Below are 27,495 nucleotides of genomic sequence, written 5' to 3'. Positions count from 1 at the left end.
TGGCCATTTCTGACCAGCCAAACCACTGAATTCTTTTCTATTTCAATTTTTATGCTAGAATGCTACATGACACATCAGAGGTATCTTGTTGAGTTCTTAATCTTTTATATCTGTTACCTCACTAACATATGGAGTCTCTCAAAGCATCTATGCCCATTTAGAAGCAAAAAGCCCATTTTTTTTCCTTAAAGAAGCATCTAATTAATCACTGTAATAAAAATGCGGTATTCTACTTAATCACCTCTGAACCCAGTGATCAGATAGCTCCTCTATCTGAGACAAGAAAACTGGAATCTAGAGTGATTAACAAATTTGACCAACATCCCAAAGCAAGTCTGTGGTACCACTAAAATGCAGAATTTTTGTCCCCTGGATCCTTGTTAAATAGGATCCTTCTGATCTTTCCAATATAGCCCTTTGTCATTTTAATAAACTGACTTCTTTGGTGGTGGTGTTGATACAAAAATACCCAGAATCTCAAAGTTCAATTATTTATCATGTAACGTTTCTATATGAGAGATGACATTAATAAACATTAGAAAATTAGCTTTATTTTCCCAAAAGAATTTAAGTTTCTAGTTTTTAATCCGAGGTATTCTTTTGTCTTTTTCTCCCTTTGCATCACTTACGTCTTATTTCCCCTCCCCATACATTTTGTGCAACCTATATAGAACAAATTAGAAGAGGAAGCATATACACATACAGATATAAACATTGTTTTTGGGAAAAAGTGAGATCATACCACATATATGAAGTATATCATGTCCTCTTTTCACTTAACAGTAAAGCAGAGATGTGTTCTATCAGTACTTACAAAGTTCCTTTCCTTCTCATAAGACACTGTACAATCTTATTATATAGTTTAACCAGTTCCCTATAAATGAGCATTGTAAGTTATTTTCAGTCTTTGGCAGTGATAAACAATGCTATAACACTCACCCTGTAAATATATCTTTGTGCACTTGTGTGACTTTTTTTTTTTTTGGGTGCAATTCCTAAAATAATTGGCAGGAACAAAAATGTGTACATTTATAATAGTGATAAACATGTCAAGTTGTCCTTCAAAATGCTAAATTCCCCATCTCTTTGCCAATAATGATTATTAATATTTAAAATGTTTGCCTATGGATGATATCAATAGTACTTCATTGTTTTAATTTGTAGTACTGAAACACATTTTTGTACATTTACTGGAAACTTGTAATGTCTATGAACTATCCATTATATCCTTGATTATCTTTTTTGTATTGATTTATAGGGATTCAATATATTAAAGGTATAAATATTTGAAGAGACTTACTTTAAATTTTCAGAAACTGTTTTGGCTTTATTGTAATGTCCTCCAACTGGATTTGCAGCAGCAATAATGGAAGTTCTTGCAGGGAGGCTACAAACCATGCCAGCCTTGGCAAGACTGATACTTTGCTGTTCCATGGCTTCTAGCAAAGCTTGATGTTGACTTCCCATCTTGTCAAATTCATCTATTCCACAAATACCTATAATCACAGTAAAATGATACAGAAAAAATTGTCCTTCAAAATCTTACAGAATGGAAATTATTCCAAAATGAGAGATATCCCCATTGTTTTCAGCAGTTAAAATTATAAAATGTCATACAACAGAGAACTTCTGATTATTTTACAGCAAATAAAACATTTAACTTTTTAAAAGTAAATTTTATTTTATTTTTTATTTTAGAGAGAAGTAAAGGGAGGGAGAGAAACATCGATGTGAATGAGAAACATCAACTGGTTGCTTTCTGTGCACACCCTGACTGGGGATGGAACCTGGAACCCAGACATGCACCCTGACCAGGAATCAAACAGGAGACCTTTCAGTCTGTGGAACAATGCCCAACCAACTAAGCCACACCGGCCAGGGCTTATTTAACTAACTTTTATGTAATATTTACTCATTCAGTATTTTCCACAGGGAAAGTACTATGCTGTGAGGGCTACAAAAATGAAAAACATATGAAAGCAACTCTTAAAAAAACTTAAAGGCTTAAATACAAACAGGGGAGATAAGATGCCATATTTTGCAGTGTGTAGTGTATACTTTTTTGCCCAAATTTTTGAGGGAAAAATAAGCATGCGCATTATATGTGGGTAGTACTAATTCCGTATCTATATAAATGTTTTTAATTCTTTTATTTATGCTTATATGTTAAAAGTGTAACTCTAGAAAGCAGTAACAATCTTTGTATACAAAAATAATACCCTGGAATACAATAATCAGTTTTGTTGAATTTACAACAAACTTGCAAGGAAAGCAGTTTTAGCCAATGATTCAAAAGAATGAAAGGAAGAGCAAGTGCTGTTATCCAGAGATGCCGACTGTTATCCACTTGATGAGATAGGTGACAACTTTTTTACCATTGGGTGAACAGCGTGACATTTCTTTTTGTACACTTCAGTGGGAGAAATTACTGGAAAATCCCTTGAAAATGTCAAAACGGTTTTCGTACACTGCAAGTTTTAAGCTAAAAGTTATTAAATATGCTAAAAAGCATGGCAACAGAGCTGCTGAGAGACACTTTGGGCCTCCTCCCACAGAGAGTGTCATCCGATTGTGGAGGCAACAGGAAGCAAAGCTTCTTCAGATGCCACGGCAGAAGAAGGCAATGCGAGGGAAGCCTCCAAAGTGGCCAGAGGTAGAGCAGGAGGTGAAGACCTGGATTCTGCAGCAGCATCAAACTGGGATCTCTGTTTCAACCAAGATGATACAAGAAGAAGGTAAAAGGATTGCACGAGAAAAAAACATTGATGATTTCTCGGGCACACCTAAATGGTGCTTTAACTTTATGAAAAGAGAAGGTTTGAGTATGAGGACACGAACAAAACTTGCCCAAAAACTTCCAGCAGTCTATGAAAATCAATTCTTGGAATTTCATTCTTATGTTATCAATCTTCGAAAGACTTACAACTTTGAGCTGTCCCAAATCGCCAATATGGATGAGGTCCCACTCACGTTTGATGTGCCATCCAACAGAACTGTGGACGTCAAAGGAGCAAAGACCATGGCTATTAAAACTAGTGGTCATGGGAAAACACATTTCACTGTTGTTCTAGCCTGTTGTGCAGATGGGACAAAGCTCCCACCTATGATCATCTTTAAAAGAAAAACGTTTCCAAAAGAAAAGATTCCAAGTGGGGTTATTGTCCATGTGCATGAAAAAGGATGGATGAATGAACAAGGCATGAAAATCTGGTTTAATAAAGTGTGGTCACAAAGGCCTGGAGGATTACTTAAAAAACCAGCTTTGCTTGTTTTTGATCACTTTAAAGCCCATATTACACAAAGCGCAAAAGCAATCGCAGCGGACTTGAAAACCCAACTTGCTGTGATACCTTGTGGGCTAACGAGCCAACTGCAACCTCTTCATGTGTCAGTAAATAAGCCCTTTAAGGCCCTGATAAAGAAAGAATGGACATCCTGGATGCAGTCAGCTGGTAATGACTTCACTCCTACAGGCAGGATCAAGGAGGCATCCATTGCCCAGGTTTGTGATTGGATCCTAAGAGCATGGAACAGTGTCAAGAAGGAAGTGGTTGTGAAATCGTTTAAAAAATGTGGCATCAGCAACGCTATGGATGGAACTGAGGACAATGAAATTTACTGGGATGAGGAAAGTAACTCTTCAGAAAACACTGGTAATGTAGAAATTGAAGATGACGATATTTCTGATATTGACAGCGACGAAGAGTTCTTAGCTTTCTATGATGCGTAAATATCGTAAATTTGTTATCAGTTCATAAAATTTCTTGTACCTTTTATCTGTTCTTGTATTTTGTAATTATTTGTTACATAAAATTTCTTGTACCATAATATGTTCAGAAATAAATGCTAAAATTCCTTTTTAATACAAAACAAGCATCTAAATATATGTAAATAATTGAATTAAAAAATTAAAACAAAAGATTTCTTTCCTGAAAGTTTGGGACAAAAAACGTGGGTGCTCATTATATACAGGAACACATTATACACAGCAAAATACAGTGTATACATATTTTTACAACTATAAAACATACGCATAATTATATAAAAAGAGTATTCTGGGGATGGTAGGAAGTTAAAAGAGGAAGGGAAATCTGGAAAGGTTTTAAGAAAAAGATGATTTTTAAGCTGGGTTTTTTGGGAAGCTTAATTTGGGTTTCTTAGGGCAGCAAAATTTGGAAAGAAAATCATGGGCTCTAAAGTCAAAAGATTAGAATGCAGTTCTCAGCAATACCAGGTCACTACCTGGTACAAGGTCAATACCAGTGACTGTACAATTGTAGGGATTCACTTAACCTCTTTAAACACAATGTGAAGACCTACCTCTGACTGAAGGCATTTTATGTGCTGGGTATATTATATCTAATCCACGTGTTACTGGGGACCCTCAAACATTATTACCTTATAATATTTTTTCTCCCTTTTTTCTATATATGAGAAACCTGTTAGGTGGTGCTATGGTTAAACTCCTCTTACCTACTCTATGAACAAGCAAGCATGCCAGCTCAGAGGTCAGTCCATGACTCTCTAAAACTGATGGTATTACTGGATATTCTCAAAATTACGAGTACAGTTCCTTAGGAGTGGGGACAGTGTAGAAACAAAGTCAGGTTGCTACCCTGATTGCCACTTTTCAAAGTTTTAAAGCAGGAGTGGGTAAACTTTTTCTCTACAGGGGCAGGTGTAAATACTTCACATTTTGCAAGCCTGTCACATATTCTTGGGTTTTTGGTTGTTCTTTACAACCCTTTAAAAATATAAAAACAATTTTTAGCTTATGGACTATACTAAAACAGGCTGAAGGCTGAATTGACCTGTGGACTAAAGTCGATGATCCTGGTTTTAAAGCACTGAATTTAAACTTCGAAAATTTTAAGCCTCTTTTCTTTGGTTACAATTGATTAATCTTGTTGTTTTAAAAAAAAACAAACTATATTACTGAAGAAGGGAAATATTATAAAACAGCCCTATTTCTCCTTTTTTCTCCTGTAAGTGTTCAGTAAAGCTGATAGCAGGATTCTGTATTCGTTTTTAGGATCTGAGCTCTGCTAACATTCCTTTGTATTTTAACTGTGCGACTTTTACCAACATAGTGTTTGGCCTAGCTATTTATATCTGGAAGAAAACACAGTAGTAGGCTGTTACCATTCCACATCTTAAATCCCATTGGCTATCTGTATAGTTAAATCCCACATCACGTACAACTTCTAATTAATGGAAAGTTTGATAGTTTTACAATGAGCATCCTCTTATTATTTTCTTCACCTGGTAACTTAGTGAAAATACTGTCACTTCTAATGAACAAATATTTATCAAATACCTTCTATATATCTGTACTATGTTCTACGTATGTGGGATATGGCACTAAAAACACAAAATTCTCTGCCCTTGTGAGGCTTACATTCTATTTGGTGTAGACAGGCAGACTATTAAAAAGTAAACCATATAGTATATTAGAAGGTAATAAGTGCTATAGAAAGAAAAGGGAGAGTTAGGGTAAGGAGAAAAAGATCTGCTGTTGGGAGTGGGGGTTATAATTTAAAATGTGGTATAAAAGTAAGGCCTTGTTGAGGTGGGAACATTTGAGCAAAAATTTGAGAGGGAAGGGAAAAGCCTTGCAGATATATCTGGTGTAAGAACATTCCATGCAAAGAGGAGCAAAACCAAAGGCCCTGATGCATAACTGTGATGTGCTTGGCATGCTGACGGTCATCAGGACAGCAAGGAGGCCGTTGTTGCTGGAGAAGGGGAAATAAGAGGAAAGTAGAAGGTAATGAGGCAGAAGAGGTGATGAAAGGCTAGAATATGAATGGTCCTGGGCCACTATCAATACTTGGGCTTTCACTGAGACAGGGGACCACTGCATGGTTTTGAACAGAAGAATAAAGTGATTTAAGCTTTAATGGGATCGCTCTGCCTTGTTAAGAATAGGAAGCGCAGGGGTAGTCACAGGCACACCAAGAGGAGATCATAGTAATAATCTATATCGGAGATGATGGTGTCTTGGATCAGGGCAGCAGCAGTGGAGAAGAGGCTGGATATTGGATAGTTGACCCTTGAACACAGGGATAAGGGTGCTGGACCCCCATGTCAGTCGGAAACCCACATAAAACTTTTAACTCCCCCAAAATTTAAATGCTAATAGCCTACTGTTCACCAGAAGCCTAACCAATAACATAAATAGTTGACTAACATCTTCTGTTATATACTGTAGTCTTACAGTGAAGTTAGATAAAAAATGTTACTCTTACAATAAAGTAAAGAGGGAAAACAGTACACTCCTGTAGGTATTTAGTGAAAAAATCTACATGTGGCTGCATAGAGGGGGCAAAGAAGGAAAATTGGGACAACTATAATATTAAACAATAAAATATTAAAAGAAATGAAAAAAATCCACATATAAATGGACTCATGCAGTTCATGTTTTTCAAGGGTCAACTGAATTTGGAAGGTAGAGCCAACAAGATTTGTTGACAGATTGGATGTGGGGTATGAGAAAAAGTCAAGGATGACTACCTTTTATGCTTTGAGCAAATGGAAGAATGGAATTGTCATTTACTGAATTTGGAAAGACTGTAAAAAAAAAAATCTGAAGGGAAAGATCAGGATTTTGGTTTTGGACATGTTAAGATTGAGAGAGTTGTAGAGATACTGCGTAGGCAATAAGAAATAAGTGCCTGGAGTTCAGGGGAGAAGAAATACTAATTTGGAAATTTTTCAGCACATATGTAAGTAAAACTATGAGAGTAGAGTAAGATCATCATGAAGGTAAACACAGACCAAGAAGAAAAGCAGAACAAAAATTAAGCACTCTGAGGTGCTAACCAGTTAAAGAGGTTGGAGAGATGAAGAACAAGTAAAGACTGAGAAAGAAAGGTGAAAAAAGAAGAAAACTAGAAAAGCGTAGTGTCCTGGAAACAAAGTTATGGAGAGGGCGGTGATCAGCTGTGTCAAACATGGCTCATGGGTACTGGGCTTAGAAACGAGGAGGTCACTGGCAAAATGCAAAGGGACGGATGACTTTCTGGAATCTGGGCACAGCCTGACAAATGCATAGGAACATGTTTTCCCAACAGGGTTAACACATCACAAAAATTTAGGTAACAAAGCTCTAGTGAAGATTTGTTCATGCTGAGCCCTCTAACTGGATTTCTTATAAATTATCAGTCAAATCCTGAAAAAAAAAAAAAAAAACACCATCCTAAAACCCTAATGAGATGGGTTAAAATACAGCAAAACTTCTAATTCTAAGGCAACTGGCTCTAAACTCTTATTCCAAGTCCTCTGAGAGCAAAAAATAACATTCACCTTCTTTTTAGTTCCAAGGCATCTAGAACTACTCTAAGTAATAGTAATGCATTCAACAAATATTTACTGTGCACCTATGCACTAGGCAATAGGAATGTGGTAGTCAATAAGATGCCCAATCCCGCCCCACCCTATAAAGCTTTAAAACAAATCATAAATGTGAAGAGTGGTATCAAATGGGAAGTGTTGGGGGCTATACCTCTTTAACATGATTTTTAATTTTTACATATAATTGTATCTGCTCCAAGATTCTGAATATGAATGACATTAAGTACCAGTTCCAATTCTGCAGTATTAATATAAATAAAAATGACAGTACTTTATTTCTAGTTAATTTTACTGGCACTCATTCTCAACTCACTGGTTGGGACAGTGCTGTCCAAATGCCTCTTGAACAGAATATAACAAAATTGACTGAAAAGGAAAAGACATTTTTTAAAAAGCCCAGAATTATTATCATCTTTGGTCTCTTACCTTGATCACCAAGTACCAGGGCACCAGCTTCCAAAGCAAAATCTCCTGAGGAACTATCTTTTGAGAGAGTTACAGTCAAACCCGAAGTGGTTGTGGTATTACCACAAACATATACACCGCGTGGAGCGACACTGCATACTGCCTGAGGAAACAAAAAATTTAAGAGAATCACCCAAAGGGAAATAATAGCTAAGAGTAATTGCTCGCAAATATTAGCTATATGCCAGGGAGTCTAAGAGCTTTCCCATACAATTTTCGCCATCCAGGTGGTAGGAAGGTACTACCACATCCCCATGCACTGATCAGGAACCATGCCTGCAGAGAGGGAGTAGCTCATACAGCTATGAAGGTGGGAAGTCAGGGTTCAATCACATCAAGGCAACCTGACTCTGATGTCTGTGGTCCTGTGAACACTACACAATTCCATTTTATTCTTCATTTTCAAGTTCAAACAGCAAAAATGTGAGCACCAGTTTTAATTTCAAGGGCTCTAATGTTTCTTTAAACATCAAGTAATAAAATGGTTCAATAATGCTTGCCTTCTGAGCAAATAATCTATGGCAGATCAAAAGAGTAGTCAGATAGCACAACAGTTAAAAGCATGGAACTCTCGTCAGGCAGGCCTGTTTCAATCCTGGCTCTACCAAGTCCTGGCTATGTGGCTCTCAGACCTCTCTGAGCTTCAGTTTCCTTGTGTTTTATCACATAATGTTCTGATGAATAAATGAGATTATGTATGTAAGGCACTTAACCTGGTATCTGGCACACAGTAAGGGTCCGATGCAAGGCCGCTATATATGGTTATGTACTGCTCAACTTCAGGAGACGGTGTTCACACTGTTATCCATGTCAGTGTGATCTGGACTTGTGGCGTGAACAACCCAAGGGACCCTACGGTGCCTAACTTATCAACAATAGCTATAATTATTTTTGTTACTTGTAATTCCTTATTTGTTATTCTTAAGAGTACAGCGGTTTACTAAGTGGTCAGAGGAAAAGAAGACTGAAAATACACAGTAACTGACTCATAACTGTTAGTGCTATCCTAATTTTTAAAAACCGTGGCTCAGTGGGACTAACAGACTTATATGCATTACCCTCCATTATTTACAACAGTTAATTTCCACTAATGTCACAACTTCTATTTTTAAACTGAGCTAGGGTTCTGTTTTGTTTTTCGGGTTTTTTGGTTTTTTTTTAACTCTTATCCAAGGACACTTTTTTCATTGCTTTCAGAGAGAGAGGAAAGGAGAAAGAGAGAGAAACATCAATGCAAGAGAGAAGCATTGATTGGCTGCCTCCCTTACACACCTGGACTGGACATCACACGTGCCAGGACCAGGGATCAAACCTGCAACTTAGGTATGTTCCCTGACCAGGAATCAAACCCATAACCTTTCAGTTACAAGACAACACTCCAACCAACTGAGCCACACAGGCCAGGGTGAGTCAGGGGTTTTAAAAGCATTACTCCCAGGTCTAAAAACACGAAAAACTGCCAGCATCATTTCTTGGTATTAAAACATTTTCAGTGCCATTTAATGTATTTTGGAACCATTATCTGCCAAAAACATAGTTTGTAAATTAAAAAGAGAGAAAAATGATACTTTATATACTGTAAACAAAATGTAGAAATTAAATGATTTATAGAGATGATCAGACACTGTGAGGGTTAAGTTAGGCTTCCATATATAATATGCTAATTCAAAATTCACACACATTCAATGCTACAAAGACAGAAAAGAAAGCTGTAACAACTTAGATGTGCCATGTGTTCCTTTTGTATTGATGTTCTGGCTAGGTACTCTGTGCCGGGCTGGTAGCAAGGGCTAAGTACAGAATTTTTTTTTTTTTTAATTTAGGCCCAGTTAGTCAAAAGTAACAAAATATGGCAACATGGATAAAATGTCAGATTAAAAATGAGAATGACTGGTTTAACACTTAACCATAAGAAATAAAGAATCATCTGATGTGAAGGACAGTGGGTTTACAGTGCAACAACCAGATCAAAGCCGTTCTCAATCCTCGCTGCACATCAGAATAATTTGTGGAGAGTTGTTCACATACAGATAATAGAACCCTAACCGAGAGACTCTTAATTCAGTCGGCCTGGGGCAGACCACAGTATTTTCAAAGAGCTACAAAGGTGATTCTAATATGTAGCTAGGGCTCCTAATCCCTGGACAAAGATTCAGTAGTCATAGGATTACAATTTACTAAAGTGCCAGGGAGCTCCTGGCCTAGTCACATTTTCCCACACAAGAGCACAGAGTGAGTATGAATAGAGGACATGGACATTCTTAAAGGATGTTATGGCTGGCTTACCAGGTGTCACTCCAAGAAAACCATAAGCGTTCTACCAAGCAATACCTTCCAGGGCCATGATAAGCCCCTGAAGAGAGGACTGCTAAACTCTGACAAAAAATTTCTTGGGGACCAACAACAGACTGGTCACAGAAGCTGCCTTGCTTTGGATTCAGAAGCAGTTGAAATGTATTCCAACAAAGCTCTTATCCTTTATCTGATTACTCTTAAAGCCCAGTATGCTATTTATGTAGCTGTGTGAAGAGAGAGTGGGTGACTCCACTTTACTTTCTTAAGCTATTCTGTCCATAGGTGAGGTCACAAAAAAAGACTAGCAAAGCAATGTTGGATACAAACAAAGGGGGTTAAGGAAATGGCTTATGTTTCACAATAGCTGGCGTCTCAACAGACCAGCATACCTATGCAACCTGTGCGACAGAAGACTGGCTCAATTTGAAAAGATGGTCAGATACAAGTTATATATTACTCACACAAAATCCAAGTCATTTATACCACCAGACAAGCTATATCCTCTGGAACACAAATACTACATCCTTTGAGCAAATTCATTTGTAAATTATTCCTGTGTTTGATAAGCAAAAGGTCAAATACTAAGTGATTATTTTCTACCTGTAGCATCTGACTCTTTCCCAAGCCTGGATCTCCAACAACAAGGACATGTGGGTCTCCCCGAATTGGAATTCTGTTTTTGTCATCTGCATATTTCTGGCTTCCTCCAAACAGTGCTAAAGCCAAACCTGCTTTCACAAGCTAAAGTGTGAAAAAAGGAAAAGTGAGAAAAACATAAAGATGACTAGCAAGTGAGGTGCTACTCTTTTATGTTTTACAACATTTGTTTGGGGGTTTTCTTGTAAAACATGATTGAACTATTTTCCTAAGAAAAGCAAGTCTAATCATATAAACTACTACAATGTAAAGGATTAAAAAGCAAAAACTAGAAAGCACATAAAATCAGAGCAATATCTTATAACTTGCTAAGTGAAGAAGACCTTGCAAGGCATTAATCCATTCTACACAAAACTAAGAAATATTTGTTAGTTTCTGCTTTAATGTTTAGTGTCCAGAATCAGTTTAAAAGCCCTTTCCTATTAACTCTAACTGGTAAGCAGCTTTCTCCTACAAGGGGCAGTAGTTTGCCTGTCATATCATTCATTTATGGAGAATAATGACTCGTATTAAAATATGAACAACTAAGTGGCCAACAGAAAATAGCTATTTTTTATAAAGTCTTTATATTTTATTTTTGTGAACTTTATATATTTTGAGCAAAGATGAAGAGAATACTTACTTCATGGCCAAAAATGACAGGGCAAAGCGAGCTGAAAAATAGAATTCAACTTATAAATTCTAACTTCCACTTCATTGACCTAGTAGAAGATCTACTTAAAAGTTTGCTTAACTTGATTTACATTGCATCCAAAAGAGACAAAAATACATAATTTACACCCGTGAAACAACTCAATAAATGTTATTCTACTACTCAATAAAGTTCTCAAAAATTCTTGGTTAATCTATAAAAGAGTGCTTAAAAATTGTGCCAGAGTAAGGGAGACAGGATACTTGTAAAGTATTTTAAAGTAACCAAATACACTATTGATCATTTAATGTTACTAGCCTTAAAAATGCACCATAATCATATCTCCCACTTTAGGATATGAATTATTTTGTATTTTATGTGAATAGACATCTTTAGACTTGTGTAGCCAAGTCACTGAAAGGAGACAAAAGGGTGAACTGTGAACTGCCTATATATATTTTAAGATAGGATAAATTTTTTTTCAGTTCAAGTCAAAGGATCAGAATAAGAGCATATATGAATATAAAGAAGTATATTTACATTTATCTATTGTGTAAAAAGGAACAAAAAAAATGGGGTAGAAGAGATACACTCAAAAGTAAACAAACTGTGACTCATTATCCCTTTTAATGTATGTAAACACGGATATTGGTGTCTTGCCATGTTCCCTTGGCACTCACTGTTCAGCATGATCCTGCATAACTGCTGGGTGGGGCTTCCTACCTCACACCTGCACCTGTCGAAGGGCTTTCTATGGCCTATGGCCGGCAGACACGCTGGGTGGGCTAGAAGCGCTGGGTTATCTAACATACCCAGGAGGAACCCCGAACCCAGGTCCTTGGTTGGAAAAACAATGAGTTCTACACAGTCTAGTGTCCCAGAGGCCTCAGAAGGATTAAGCCCTGGATGCTAGTAGTAGCCTGTTCATTAAGGCACCACACACTGACTGCCATCCTTTCTCACTTCCCCATCCCCCTACCAGTATATGCAGGGATCAAGTCCCAAATAAACTACATTTCTCAAATCATATCATTGCTTCTAAAGGAACTTAAACTAAAACATGACCGTCCAGTCTTTTCCATACTCTTTTCATGGTCTTCCAATTGTTCATCTGCCAAAGGTCAACAAACTTTTTTTAAAGGCCCAGAAAGTAAATATTTTCAATTCTACTATCTTGGTCAGAACTACTTAACTCGTTTGAAAGCAACTATCAACAAATATGGAAATGAATGGGTGAGGCTATGTTCTAATAACATTCTGTAGACAAAAACAAACACTCTGCATAGTTTGCCAACCCCTGCAAGATTAACAAAAGCATCTAGTTTTGATGTTGAAATCACAAACTTAGAACTAAAAGGCAAAAGCAAATTGTGGGAAGAATACCCTAGTTTTTCATTCTAACTCATCTTCTGTAAGTACTGTGTAAGGACCACTATATATGTGCATTTTTATTTATAACTGATGAGAGAAACCAAAGGGGTGACCCTCAGCCAGGCAGCTCCTCAGATCCTGCTGGAGACCACTCACCACACCATCACTTCCCACCCTCACCCTGGCTCAGCATTCTCTTCTCCCAGGGCGGCTGCAATGGCTGTCTATTCAGACAGGGTCTCTGAGAATTTAAGAACAAAGAACCCCTGAGGAACTCCATACATTTTTTAGTGAATTACTGTATTAATGGCAGAAAGAAAAAGTGTCAAATTCTCCTGGAGCCCAAAGCCTCATCAACTCTCTAATACACTGCATTTCAAACCTCAGTTCTTTCTCTCTCTTAGATTAATGGATTCTTCAGTCTCATTTTCCTCTATTTCTTCAAAATCATCCAAAAAATTGTCCAATAAGTATCAAAATAACAGCACTGTTAATTATGTTAAGTAACAAAATCTCATTTACTCTTCAGAACCTTCTGATACAAGTATTATTACTTCCATTTTAAGATAAAAATGAAGGAGGAATTAGGCAAAATGCTCCTGATCACACTGGAAATAAGTGGCTGAAGCAGGGTTCTGATTTAGGTTTATCTCCAAAAAAGAGCTCTTAACTACTAAAGTAAAAAATGCCTCTATTTCGCTTCTTCTCTACTTCATGACAATAAGAAGGAAATAAAAGATACCTAATATAAGTAATTTCTTTATGAATCTCTTAGTTTTTAAAAGTTAAAAAAAAAAAAGTACATACAACTAACTGAAATAACTCCAGAATTCACTGTCCCATCAGAATAAATAAGAAACTTGTGAGTACATTTTCCTTAGTGCTTAAACTGGAGAGCAGCAAACTCTTCTGTAGAAGACCAGACATTTATGAGCCATTTGTTCTCTGTCTCAACTCTGAACTCTTTTGAAAGAGTATGGCTGTGTCCCAATAAAAGTTTTGTTTATGGGCAGCAAAATCTGAATTTCATATAACTTTACATGTCATGACATACCCTCCTTTTGATTCTTTTTCAGCCATTAAAAAATGTAAAAATCATTCTTAGCTCATGCGTCAAACAAAAATGGGTGGTTAACTTGATTCAGCCCATGAACGTTAGTTTGCCAACAATTTTGACTAGTTTTGTGTTTCTTGTACCCAAGAATACCCCAACAAGCAAATACCTAATAAAATTTCAGAAAACATCATACATACTTGACAATGAGTTTAAACAGGTTTTCTTCAGCTTGAATCTCTTGGATAGCATAAAGTTCTTTAAGTGAGAACTCTAACAACGTTCCGTGCTTACACTCATCCTCAGAAGCCTTTGATTTCTGTCCTTTGCTGTTGCTAACAGAATTTGCTTCAATGTACAAAAGGAACATACATTTGTCATTCTTATTTCGAGAACCTGTAAATTTCAAAGTATGAAATGTAATACTTAGTATTTTCACTTTCCCTACAAATATTCAAGTAGAATGTACAAGAAGTGCACAAGGTTTTATTCATTTTACAAATAAAACCTTATTGCAGAAGGAAAGTTTCACCTATGTAAGAAACAAGGAACTCCTTAAATTAACAGAGATTCAGAAGTAGATTTAAAAAAGACAGATGCTGACAAATTACTGAGAAAAGAATTACACTGCACCTTCTTCAGCATTTGAGACTTTGACCACTCCAGTAACAGTCACCGTGTCTCCCGGAACACAGCTATCCACAAGATCATGAACAAGCTCACATTCTATTGTTCGTGGAATTCGACCTGCTTCTCGTTGATCATCAGACATCAACTCTTGGATTCTAAAAAAAGGTAAGCAATTTTCAGTGAGTACACACATTGACTCTGGGTTATTTCTTTTACATATTAACTATTTACATATTACATATCAGGGTCCATACAGTGCTAAGCTAGATAAAGGGCCAATGAGTTTTTTAAAAAGTTAGTTTAAAAAGTTCAGTGGTGTATCTAAAATTATTTCAGCAGTCTGCAGTTAAGGATGGGATGGCAGGATGAGCATGTACATTTGTCACCCTTCCTCCAAAATGTACACCAAAATTACAGTCACTAAAAGAGTAAAGAGAAGTTTTAGGGCATTGCAGAGGAGTCATCAACAAACAAGATACTGAAATCTTAGAAAACAGCACACTGGAAAGTATTGATGGACAAAACAAAATGATGTCCAGAATACACACAGGAAAAAGAAACAGTAAAGTGGGAGCCAATGTTTTATATCCTTAGGTGTGATTTCCTAGTATCAGAAGATCTCTGTTCAAATCCAATGAAAATATTGGTGTCAGATGACTACCAGACTTATTGGAGTGAGCACTTCGTAAAGTATATAGTGTCTAATCACTATGTTGTGCACCTGAAACAAATATAATATTGTATGCCAAATACAGTATTATAATACAATTACATTCTATGTAATTGACAAAGAAATTTTTTTAAAAAGTGGGAAAAATCCTCCCTGACTGGTGCGGCTCAGTGGATTGAGCACAAGACTGCGAATCAAAGGGTCACCAGTTCGATTCCCAGTCAGAGCACATGCCTGGGTTCTGGGTCAGGTCCTCAGTAGGGGCTTCTTGAGAGGCAACCACACATTGATGTTTCTCTCCCTCGCTTTCTCCCTCCCTTCCCCTCTCAAAATATAAAATAAATAAAATCTTAAAAAAATAAAAATTATAAAAAAGTGGGGAAAATCCAATTAAAATATTTAAGGCCATTTTCTTTCTGTTGTTTTTACCTGAAAACAAAGAGACTTTGTTCAAATAATTAAATTACCCTGAATCTTCTATGCATATATCGTTCTGTGGCCCTTTAAGCACCTCTGAAGCCCTCATTACACTCTTCAGTGGTCAAAGCCCTACAGACATGGGCTGGAAAGCAGGCTTCTCCACTCACCAGGGAAACGATCATGCTCAGGAGTCTTAAACATTTCCTCTTTTATAAAATGCAGTGTTTGTAAATATCTCAGCATCGTGAACAATTATTACATTTGTTGGTCTTGGTTTTTACAGGGCAGAGGGGTAAAGCTAGGACAGGGCCTGGTAGCAATCCACAATTTACTGCACTTTCCCCTAGATTTTAGTTTTGTAAGACCATCACCTCCTGTTTCAGCCAGGTTTCCTGGAGAGCGTTCTAACTTCAAACGACCCATTATTTTATATTTAGGATGAAGTTATGAAACTATAATCAGAAAAATGGAATAAATTTTTGGATTAAACACTCTACCAAAATCTGACTTGTGGAAAAAAGCTTTTTCCCCCCAAATCCATAGTAAAATGCCTCATGGATAGTGAGAACATGAAATGAAACATGCCCATTTCTAAGACATTATTTTAAACTTTCAAATAAATATTATTTTGATCATAACTCATTATGGAATAAATTATACAGCTTTGATTATGGTCTACATCCATCCAATTCAATGAGTCAGATAAAAGAGAAATAAAATGAACTATTTCTCAATAGCAAAAGGACATACTTACACATCAGATCCTTTCTGTAATCTGATAGAGAACAAATTTTGAATAAAGATGGTTATTTCAACACATTAACTCCTAATCAAACTGTTTATTAGACACTTTATCACTGTATACAAGTTAAGAATCACAGTATAATTTGGAAAATTATAGACTTTGTTGAAAGTATGAGATATCTAAAATCTGCTTTTTAGAAAAGTGTGATTGCTTACTTAATTGACTGCCAGTCCATCGTCACTGTGAGAGGAGAGCTAGGGAGAGCTGTAAATGACTTCCCTCGACATGTAGGCTCAGGGCACTGCAACAAGATTTATTTACATTCAGATTTTTGATAAAGTACAATCACATCTCAAGTTAAAATATTTTATTTAGTATTGCTTTAAAAATGTTCCTCAGAATGTAAAATGCAGTAAGAGCTGCAATGATTTTCTATTTCCTTCTGCATTGATTCTGTATCACAAACTTTTGAGGTGCTTTTTCAGCTGGTCCCTCTTGACCACTGCTCTTATTCTTCTGCTGTGGGTGTGCAAGGCTCCTCACTTGCCTCTCACCCTAAACTTTATTCCTTCTTTGTACTCATGCAGTCTCCTGACCCCCGAGTGCCCCTTGCATACAGTCCCACATACTCAGCATCAATCTTCCCCTTTTGAAAGCCTTTCCTGGGTCGTCTTTAATCACCAGCTCTCCCATGTAGCCTCCTTTTGTACTTTTTGTATACCGTAATATTTATCATAACACACAGGCAGTCCTCAACATATGAGTAAGCTGTGTTTAAGCTTTCATAGGTCACTTGTTTGCTGATTGGGCTTTGAGGTACATTTATAAATTCAGAGATTCTGGCAGACTATATTTTGAAACATACTTGCAATAATAACTCCCCATGAGCCTTTCTACAACCTTGTCACTCCCCCATCAACAAATGGAGTCTAATTTCCCCTTCTTGGAATCTGGACAGGCTTGTGATTCACTCTGTAACCAGCAAAGTATGGTGGAAGTTAGGTCACCTGATTTCAGAGGCTAGCTCAAAAGGCAAAGCTGTTTCTGCCTGTCATTTGGAGTTCTGTCTCCTAAAGCAGTCAGCAGTAGTGTGAGCAGACTGTGTGTCCTGAGCTGTTGTACTATGTATGAGAAGTCAAAATCAGCCCACAGATGGAAAACTGCAGGGAGGAGAGATGGCTGGCCAGCCCCTAGCCACTCCATCATCCTTTGCTGTTCCAGCTCCAGCCACCATTTAACTTCAACAATTTGAGAAATCTAGAGCCAGAACTACCCAGCCAAGCAGTTCTTCCAAACTCCTGACCACAGAAACCATGAAAAATAATAAAATGATTGTTGTTATTGTGAGCCACTAAGTTTTAGGGCGATCTGTTTTGCAGCAATAGAGACTGGAACAGAGATCACCTGGAACAACCGTCTTTCTGGTCCTCTCAGTTCACTCAAGTTCAGACACACAGAGGACCTCTTCACACTATCAACTTTTCTTATGAATCAGCGTTACTACTCTCTATATTAAAGAGCACAGAAATATCCTGATCAAACACAGTTTACAGAAAATACCTGATTTATATGAGGATTTAATTTCTGGCTTCTGAGCTAAAGGCACTGCCTGAACCTTAAGTCCAAACAAATAGTAGATGACAACAGCTTATTAACACCACTGATTATTCAGAACCAATAGCTGAATCTAACATACCTTGTTCTTCCTGTAAGAGGAAGAAGCCTTAGGAATTTCAATTTGAGTAAAAGTATAATAAATGCTAAATTTATTAAAATCCAAGGATAGTAAAGGCATCTCTGGAAAAGAAGAATAGGTATGGCAAATCTAACTATTTCATCAAAAGTTTTAACAAGATTAATATAAATAAGATCATATGGAGTTGACACAGGACCAGTGAAATAAAACAGAATCACATGTCTACAAGAGCACAGTGTACTACAGAAGAAGCATTATCCATCAGTAGGAATGAACAGAGGGCTTAATTAATAACTGGTGACAACTAACTTTTTATCTAAAAGAATAAAATTAGATCCTTAGCATTTTGCCAGTGGTAAAATTAATTTCCAGATGTGTGAGAGATCTAAATATAAAAAACAAGGCTTAAAAGTATCTGGAGAAGCCCTAACTGCTGTGGCACAGTTGGTTGGACATCATCCTGCAAAACAAAAGGTTGCCAGTTCAATTCCTGGTCAGGGCACATGCCAAGGTTGCAGGTTCGATCCCCAGACAGGGCATGTACGAGAGGAAACTGATTGATGTTTCTCTCTCCCTTTTTCCTTCCCTTCCTCTCTCTAAAAATAAATAAAATATATTTTTAAAAAGTATTTGGAGAAAATGTAAGGAATATGTTTACAATGCTTGTGTGAGGAAGGCCTTCTTAAGCAGGGCATAAAATATAAAAGTTATAAAGAAAACCAGTGATCAATTTGATCATGTCAAAATGTAAAACTATACAACAAAAAATATACCACAAAGTTAAAAACAAACTAAAGACTGTATAAAAAATACCTGTAATATATATAACATTACATATTACAAAGAAAATATCTGTAATGTATATAAATCAATCATTAGTATCAGAAATTCATAAAGAACTATCAATAGTACTTTGGTCCCCCCGTACTTATGGTTTCGCTTTCTGCAGTTTCAGTTTTCTGTAGATATCCATGGGTTAACTGCACTCCGAAGATATGAAATAAAAAATTCCAGAAATAAACAATTTATAAGTTCCAAATTATGTGGTGTTCTGAGTAGCCTGATTGAAATCTTGCCTCATCCCATTCTGCCCCATCCAGAACGCAACTCATCCCTTTGCCCAGCAAATCCACACTGCATGTGCGCCCCGCCTTTTAGTCACTTAGTAGCTGTTTGGGTTATCAGATCAACTGTAACAGTATTTCCAGTGGTTGTATTGAAGTAACCCTTAATTTTATTTAAGTGGCGCCCAAAAGTGCAAGAATTGCCAGTGATGCTGGCAATTCTGATATGCCAGACAAGATGTGAAGTGCTTCCTTTAAGTGAAAAGGTATGTACATGCACCAAAAAACATAGTACGTACAGGGTTCAGTACTACCTGCCATTTCAGACATCCACTGGGGTCATGGAATGTATCTCCTGAAGATAAGGGGGGAGCTAATGTATAAACAGAAAAATGAATAGAAGCTATAAAGAGAAAATTCAGTAAAGAATAAAAATGAATAGCCAATAAAGATGTGAAAAGATGCTCAACAATAACAAAAATCATAGAAATTAATATTAAAAATGATACACCATTTTACACCCAACAAACTAGCAAACTAAAAAGCCTAATAATACCAAGTGTTAATAAAAACGTGGGGAAATGCTAATTGCTTAACATTACAAGTAGGGGTATAAACTGGAACCTAATAAAGTTAAAAATAAGCATATCCTATAATTGAGAAATTCCTCTGCTAAGAAGATATGTACAGGAATGTTCTCTACAGCATCATCTGGAATTGTAAAACACTGGAGGCACAAGTGCTCACCAAGAGAACAAATAATTAGTAGCTATTCATTTAATGGAATACTACCCAACGGTAAAAATGAAGGAATTAGATGTATATCAAGATAGGTAGAACTCCAAAATAAGCACATGAAAAGGAGATAGAAAAATGTTACTTCAGTATTATCACTTATGTAAATACACACAAGAAAATAAACCCTACATACATAGTCAGGTATGAGAATGCAGACTTGAAGAATGCATGCCAGTCTCAGAAAGTGGCTGCCTGGGAAGATGGAACGAAGTGGATGAACTGGGGAGAGGATCAGGGAAACTTGAATTTTAACTGTGATACTATTGTTGTTAAAAAAATTAAACTAAAATCACAAAATATTAATATTTGCCAACTCATAGTGTATATAGATATTACATTATTCTCTGCACTTTCCTATAGTTTTAAAAATCTACAGTTTAAAAAAATGTTAATAAAGAAAAAAGGAACACTTTCAACCACCAGAATAAAGAAAACTTGATGTGTGTACCTATTAAGTCAAAGTATAAAAATATGAACGGAAAGAATACACATTGACTTCCGGGTAATGATTGTCACTGGGAGTGGCACACGCAAGGGGCAAAACAGAGACACTAATTTTATCAATGCTTCATATCTTTAAAAATATATCTGGAGCTGTCAAAATGTAAATTCCGAAAGGTGGATAGAAGAATGTTTTATTTCTTTTTTGTGTGTGTGTACCCTGAAGTATTTCATAATTTAAAAACTGAAAAGAAAAATAAGCTCTGTATTCACAAACATCAGAAGTGTTTTCTATAAAATGATTTGCCTTCTTTACCAAGATAAATAGTTAAAGAACATGGTATCACCTTTGTGGGAAGATTATACTTTCCATCTGGAAGAGGAAAACTCTGAACTTCTCCACATGCAGCACAGAGAAAAGCCATCTTGGTGCAAAGGGGCTTTATGTTACTGACGCGAACCACTGTCCCTCTCAGAGCCACATATTTTCCATAATAATTTGCTCGGACATTCTTGAGTTGTGTCAAGGGCTCATAGTTGTATACCCTAAAAACAAAAACAGGAATGTATTTATCCATGAATTTACCATGGACAGAAAACTGAGGTTGTTTTCTGACATGGAAACCTGAGAAATTCCTTTTAGGAGCCACTATGGAATTCTCAAACCATTTTCATCTTTATATATATCAGAAATTTCACACAAATAAAATCAATCTAAAAAAAAACAACAAACTACATTTTCCATTTTCTTTTTGTCCCATTGGCTGTTCCCTACTGTAAAAGGGAAAAAAATGTCAAAAAGAAAGTCTGCAGATTTCAATAACTTTTGAGTTTCTAATTTCTCTTTCAAGAACTGTTAGGACATGTCTTCTATAAATTCTGGAAGAGAAAAACAAAACCCTGATGATTACCTTATTCACCTTTTAACAAGAAATTAAAATCTTACAAAACAATAAAGATGAATTAAAAAAGAACAATTCCTGTGTTCTGTGTCTAGTAGCAACCTGGTAATTTTAACAAAATATAATCACACCACTTAAGTGTATCACATGGATTATTAAATTTAAACAGGATGATCTTCATAAGTACACAATCAAATTCAACATTTACAAAAATCTGCAGGTTGGGAAATCAACTTATTTGGGCAGAAATGGTTTATTTCTGCCATGATATATTTGAGGAATTCTCAGTGGGTTTACTTAAGTGTGATAAATTGTAAGACAGCAAGAAACTCATACCCTTTGTACTGATTGATTGATTGATTTTTGCTTTATAAAATGAGGATCTCATTCTTAAACAGTCTTCGATGCCCAATTCTAAATATTTTAATGCCAGCAAATTTCTCACCTTGCATGAATATGTGGCACATTGACCATTGTTTCTCCATCTCTAGACAATCCCTCCTCGGCTTGTAATTCAGCTGCATGCCTTTCAAGGTCCTTAGTTAACACCTAAACAGGACAGACATTTACTTGAAAGTTGGAAAACCAAACATCATCTTGAAGTAGAACTCTTTTATAGAAAACATAAAGTTTATGAATATAAACAGTTCAGAACAGAACACTAACAGAACTCTTAACAGCCCTTTAAAACTCTGATATTTAATTATGACTACTTATTTTATATTGAATTGTGTTTTACCTGGAATTTTGCTGTGCATGGACTGGAAAACTCCAGAATCCTATCTGCTGCCTTCTGTCCTAACCAGACCTAATCTTAAAAATCCTTACGGTTGCCCCCAAAGCTATTATTTCCTGGATGGTTTATGGTGAGAAAATATTTTCTTTTTCTCCATATTCACTGATTAAGATAGAGGAAATAAACATGACTTCTGAAATACCCAATACCCACTCGCTTGGTATTGGACATTAAAATACTTCACATCTTCTTGCGTACAAAGCATTGCTGACAATGTAAGAAAAAAATGAGATGCATATATGCAGCTATAATTGTTATAAGGACCATAAATATCATGTAGAAATCTCATGCAAGTTTTGAAAAGGGGTTGTTAGAAAGGTTTCACAGTAAGACAACTGAGTTAGGCCCCCAAAATTTGGATATATAAGGAAAGAGGTATTCTATGCTGAATGGACAGAACATACAAGAGGCAGAGTATTTAGAAAGTTCTGAAAAAAGCTCAGTTTAGCTGGATGGTAGTGAATGAAGGAGAGTTGTGGGGGGAGGAAGATGAACCAGATCATGGAAAGCCTTCAATGCCATGTACAGGATTTGGATTTCATTTTGTAGATAGTCACCAAAGTTTCCACATGTTTTACCATGTATGCCAATAGTTTGTGAAAAATAATTAAGGCTAAACATAGAGCCAGTAACGATGAAAAAATGGTGGATTTAAGAGACATTGTAGAAATAGAAATGAAAGGACATACTGACTTGGATACCGAGAATTAATGAGCAAGGGGAGTCTGAAGACAACAGCCAAGGTTCCTAGTTCGGGTTACTAGCAACGTACACACCTTTGTAATGAATAGTGCCTTTACCTGGATACCCTTACTTCCTCTGCTCTATGTCCAGACCTAAATACCCCTTTAGACTCATCATAAACCATACCACCTCTACAAAATCTTCCTCTCAGCTATCCCCATTCCTTCACAATAGCTGAGAATCTTATCTCCATATCTAAATGCACCCAGCACTTTTCTCTGTCTGTCCTGACACTTACTACACTTTGCCTTGAAGCATTTATGTGTTTACCAGCCTAAAGAGTGTTTTTACATATGTTGTGACATCAGAACCTGAGAAAAACTCATTAGGCACAGCATGTATTATTATTTTCAACTTATATATGGGAACACTCAGGGAGAGTCACTTGAATCTAAATCTGAGCTGGGTCTTTTTGTTCAAAGTTCACAACTGATAACACCATGATGCCCTCTCTTATAGTCCCTATGAGATTATACAGCTCCTTGAAACAAGGGTTAATGTCCACACAATCTTTAATAGGATTAAACTAATTCAGATAAATTAGAAGTAAATGTTACATTTAAAGTAAGCTATTGTAGTGTGGGAATTGACTGTGGGGGAGGAGGGATGGGCAAGGGAGGGTAAAGGGGTGAAATTGGGACAGCTGTAATAGAATGACAATTTTAAAAATGATTTAAAAAAGAAATTAAAATTGTAAAAATTTAAATGTATTAATTTATTTAAAACCCGTTACATTTTAACAATAGTGTTATTAAAATATCTCTATTTTAATGAAAATAGCAATATTTAAAAATAAAAAATTCAGTGAGAATAACATTGTTCTATATTTTAAATCTCCTTTACTATCAGGCTTAATACAAGACAACTGGATTCTCTTAAAAAAAATAAAGTAAGTTGTTGTATATAGAATGAATGGTATCTTTCAGGGATTAGGACAGCAACCTTTTCGTTCTAGCTAATGTTTCTTTGAAAAACTAAGTATCTTTTACAAAACGTACTGTTACTATGAAATTCCTTTAAAATTTTGACAAGTCTCACAAAATAAATATTTACCTGATGTATTGCCAGACCCATGCAAGCCAAGGTTTTCTCAGGTGCATCTCTTAATTCATTTCCTATATTTGGTATCAACTTAGTTATTTCGTCATCTGTTGTCAGTTCTTTAAAATCTACCAAAATACTTCCCTTTCTTTCTATTTCGTCCTATAAAATATTAAGGTATGAAAATAATTGCTTTTTCAATGCTGATTATAACTGAGCATTCAATTACACTTTGCGAAAGCATATGTTTATATGGTGATAGTGTATACTATTAATTTTATAGCCAAGCATGGTTCCAATATTTAAAATATATTCACTTATTTATGCCTTTTTACAACCCTAGCAGTATTAATAATACTATCATCCTCAATTGATAGATGATAACCCCGAGGCACAGAGAAGGAAGGAAATTCAACAAAGTCCACATTGCAGGTAAGTGGCAGGGCTAAGAGCTGGACCAAGGCAATCTGGCTCCAGTGTCTATGATCACCTAGTACTTTAAATACATTATTCAGTAAGGTGACACAAAACTTGAATTAGTAGCTTTCTGTCATATAGAAATCTTACCTTATCATATAAATCAATACGCCTTGTAAAAAAATTTTCAAATGCTTGAATCTTCTCAATAAAAGGAGAGCTATCACTGTAAACTAATCAAATATGGTATTAGCACTAATAATCACATGTATACAAGCATAATTTTCATGAGATAAAAGAAACACAAGACACACAATAGATGACTTTTTCCTATTGTTTTGCCTTCTGAGTACATTTAGATAAGAAGTGGTATGAAATATATACTTAAGATTCTGCATCAAATTTAGGTTTACATAATCTGAAATGCAGATAGCAAGTATCTCTCTAAAAGCACCAATATTGCCCTGGCTGGTGTGGCTCAGTGTATTGGGTGTTGGCCTGTGAACCCAAGGGTCACTGGTTCGATTCTGATCGTGGCACATGCCTGGGTTGTGTGCTGGGTCCCTGGTTGGGGGCATATGAGAGGCAACCAGTCAGTGTATCTCTCGCACGCCAATATTTCCCTCTCTCTTCCCCCCTCCTTCCCTTCTCTCTAAAAATAAATAAATAAAATCTTAAAAAATAAAAGAAAGCACTAATATTTATGACAGATGCCTACTAGACTTACAGGGTGAGCACTTTGCAAGTTATATAAGTGTCAAATCACTATGTTATAAACCTGAAACTAATATGTCAATTATAACTGAAAAAAATTATAAAAAAATAAAACAGTAAAAGTACAATATCAGGGAATCTGTATTAAAATTTTGACACCTAATAGGACCTATTAGTTCAAACAGCTCACATAATAAAGCTTAAAACAAAAATGGTAGTAAAGCCAAAGGTAGACATATGAATTAAACTTATTCTGAAACAGAGCTGAAGACAGTTTTCGAAGTAAATTCTATTAGTCCCAATTGCCACCTGTCAAATCCCTTCCTAAGATCAGAGGGACAGCCTATCACTTGACTCTGTCCCCAAAACTGTAAAGCTTTTACACTCTAAAGTTCTATAAAGTTGTGTGTCTCTCACACAGAAACAGTAAATGAAATAATTTGAAATATATCTGCCTATATAAGAAAAAAAGACTACCAATACAAAAAAAAAAATTGTAAAGCACTTTGTTAATTCAAAAAAATGAATACTGAGTGTCTCTTATGGAGCAAGATCCTTGTCCTTAAGCTCTGCACAGTCCATTGCAGCAATTTTCACCTTTTTCATCTCATGGCACACAAACTAATTACTAAAATTCTGCAGTACACCAAAAAATATATTATATACATTTTTTGCTGATTTGACCAAAAACAATAGCTATAATTTTGATTCATACACACTGGATAGCTATTGTTGCATTGGCTGTTGTCATTTTTTCATTTGACAATCTAAGGGAAAACAGGTCAGTGCCTCTGACTAAATAGTCAGGTATTCCATGTTTTAAAAATCAGTATGGCACACCAGGGTGCCACAGCAAACCTGTTGAAAATGTTGACCTAGCAGGAAAAACCACTGATCAATCTATCTCATATTTCATGAGACATAACAAGCTAGATGCTGTAAGAGCACAGAAAAGACCATTCTCCAAACCTATATAGACAGATGTATGACATTAGCTGGTGTTCTTGATTATAAAAGGGAGATTCCTTAACTGTGTTTCTAAACAAACCTGTGTTGGTTATCAGCTATTGGTTCCAGCTTACCCTTCTATTTTCTGTCCTGTGACCTTATGATCAACATCTGCACACTGAATTTTCCAGACCACTTTGGGTTCTGCCAGTTGGAATCACTTTAGAGGTTCAAAGGTGGCAGCAAAGAAGAAAATAATTTACTCTTATTTCCAATTCTTTCCAGCATCTCTCCAGCTACAAGGCATAGCTACACAGTCCCAGCTTCCAATTTCAAGCATCAATTGTTACCAGCAGCAACCAGTTTAATTCGCCTCAGATGTCTAACCATAACTTTTCAGGGTGCCCTTCGGAGGTCAAAACAATAGTTTTGCTGTGGCTGCTCCTCTGAATTCCTAGGTTCTGGCAACCTCAGAACTTTTGTTCCCTCCGTCATAAGGATGGTTGCCGCTTCTTGAAGTTACTACTGGGGGCTTACCTCCATGCTCCCTTTTTGCTCTTTTAGTCTTCCATCTTTATAACCAATTCCCTGCATTTATTCTCCCCTTTGAAATAATTAGTGTGACTTCTGTGCTCCTGACCAATATAAAACCTAAACATGATAGTCTTGAAATATAGACATGATTTGTTCAGGTGAACTAATATTAAAGAAGGGAGTATATATCAGTAAGCAAAAGAATTGTGGGAATATGAAGTGTAGCATCCAAAGACAAGTCAAAAAATTATAATTTATGGTACTTTTTGCATTATTATTCTACCTTCGGAGAGATAAAGCTTCCAGCCTTTATATGGTATGAACTGATCTAATGTTGACTGTAGTAGCAAAGTCTGTGAGGTTTGTTCTGAAAACAAAACAAAACAGAAAACTAGGTTAGTAGAAACAGCAAACATTTTTTCCAATTTGCTTCTCCTACTAATAATGAGAACTTGACATGATATTAACAGTATCTAAATTACAGGCTTCAGTAAGAATTTTGGATATTTACATTCAAATACTACCTTAAAGGGTTAACATCAATAAAAGACAGACTGAAATTTTAAGTTCAACTGCTCTGTATGCCAGGCATGAATAGATTCCTTCATGAAAAAACAAAAACAAAAACAATCATTGACCTCCCCTACCAGAAGCATGTTTTCCTATTGTTTTACTAAAGTCAGGTTTGTGTCCTCTTTCTCTCCATTTTCCTGAGAAGTTCCCGCCACCTCTTCCTCTTTTCCAGCTTTGAAATCTTCCTCGTCCAAAACCTCTGCCTCTATACCCTCCATTCATGTCTTCTAAAAGAGAGATTAGGAAAGCCTTCATCAAAATTATAGGGAAAACAGTACTCCTAAAAATGCATTCACTAACAAATAAGTGAAAAATAATATAATGTAATTTAACAATAGTCAACAGGCTTGCAGCATTGTACACCATGATGTAAACCTGTTACTCTTCTAAGCTGCAGTTACTCTTCTAATCCTTTTTAGGGTATACTGTAGATGTTTAACCAAGTATAGTGGATGTTCATGAGATAAAAGTAAGAAAAGGTACTGTGCCTATTTTCAAGAAGCTCCAACAACAGAAATGAGAGCAAGACAGACAGT

General features: G+C 36.1%; 1 protein-coding gene across 3 annotated transcripts in view; it reads right to left on the bottom strand.

Annotated features, from left to right (window-relative positions):
• MCM8 (minichromosome maintenance 8 homologous recombination repair factor) overlaps window positions 1-27,495 on the bottom strand; it is a 39,515-nt gene that overhangs the window by 10,038 nt on the left and 1,982 nt on the right. The window contains exons 2-14 of one of the 3 annotated variants that reach the window (XM_054574022.1): window positions 27,034-27,186; window positions 26,670-26,753; window positions 24,341-24,423; window positions 23,786-23,935; window positions 21,638-21,741; window positions 20,638-20,836; window positions 16,507-16,592; window positions 14,460-14,611; window positions 14,027-14,222; window positions 11,393-11,423; window positions 10,714-10,854; window positions 7,780-7,921; window positions 1,301-1,496 (exon numbers count right to left, since the gene is read on the bottom strand). In XM_054574022.1, the coding sequence (XP_054429997.1) occupies window positions 1,301-1,496; window positions 7,780-7,921; window positions 10,714-10,854; window positions 11,393-11,423; window positions 14,027-14,222; window positions 14,460-14,611; window positions 16,507-16,592; window positions 20,638-20,836; window positions 21,638-21,741; window positions 23,786-23,935; window positions 24,341-24,423; window positions 26,670-26,753; window positions 27,034-27,181 (1,712 nt within the window). In that variant the 5' untranslated portion in view covers window positions 27,182-27,186. Of the gene's footprint in view, window positions 1-1,300; window positions 1,497-7,779; window positions 7,922-10,713; window positions 10,855-11,392; window positions 11,424-14,026; window positions 14,223-14,459; window positions 14,612-16,506; window positions 16,593-20,637; window positions 20,837-21,637; window positions 21,742-23,785; window positions 23,936-24,340; window positions 24,424-26,669; window positions 26,754-27,033; window positions 27,231-27,495 lie in introns of those variants that run through there. The other 2 variants (XM_054574020.1, XM_054574023.1) reach the window with 2 other exon arrangements.

This window comes from Pteronotus mesoamericanus, unplaced genomic scaffold (genome assembly GCF_021234165.1).
Source record: "Pteronotus mesoamericanus isolate MK-2021 breed Mesoamerican mustached bat unplaced genomic scaffold, CSHL_Meso_final contig_25, whole genome shotgun sequence".
Lineage (NCBI taxonomy): Eukaryota > Metazoa > Chordata > Mammalia > Chiroptera > Mormoopidae > Pteronotus > Pteronotus mesoamericanus.
Note: the sequence above shows the minus strand (reverse complement) of the source record. Positions and strands in the feature narration are given on the sequence as shown.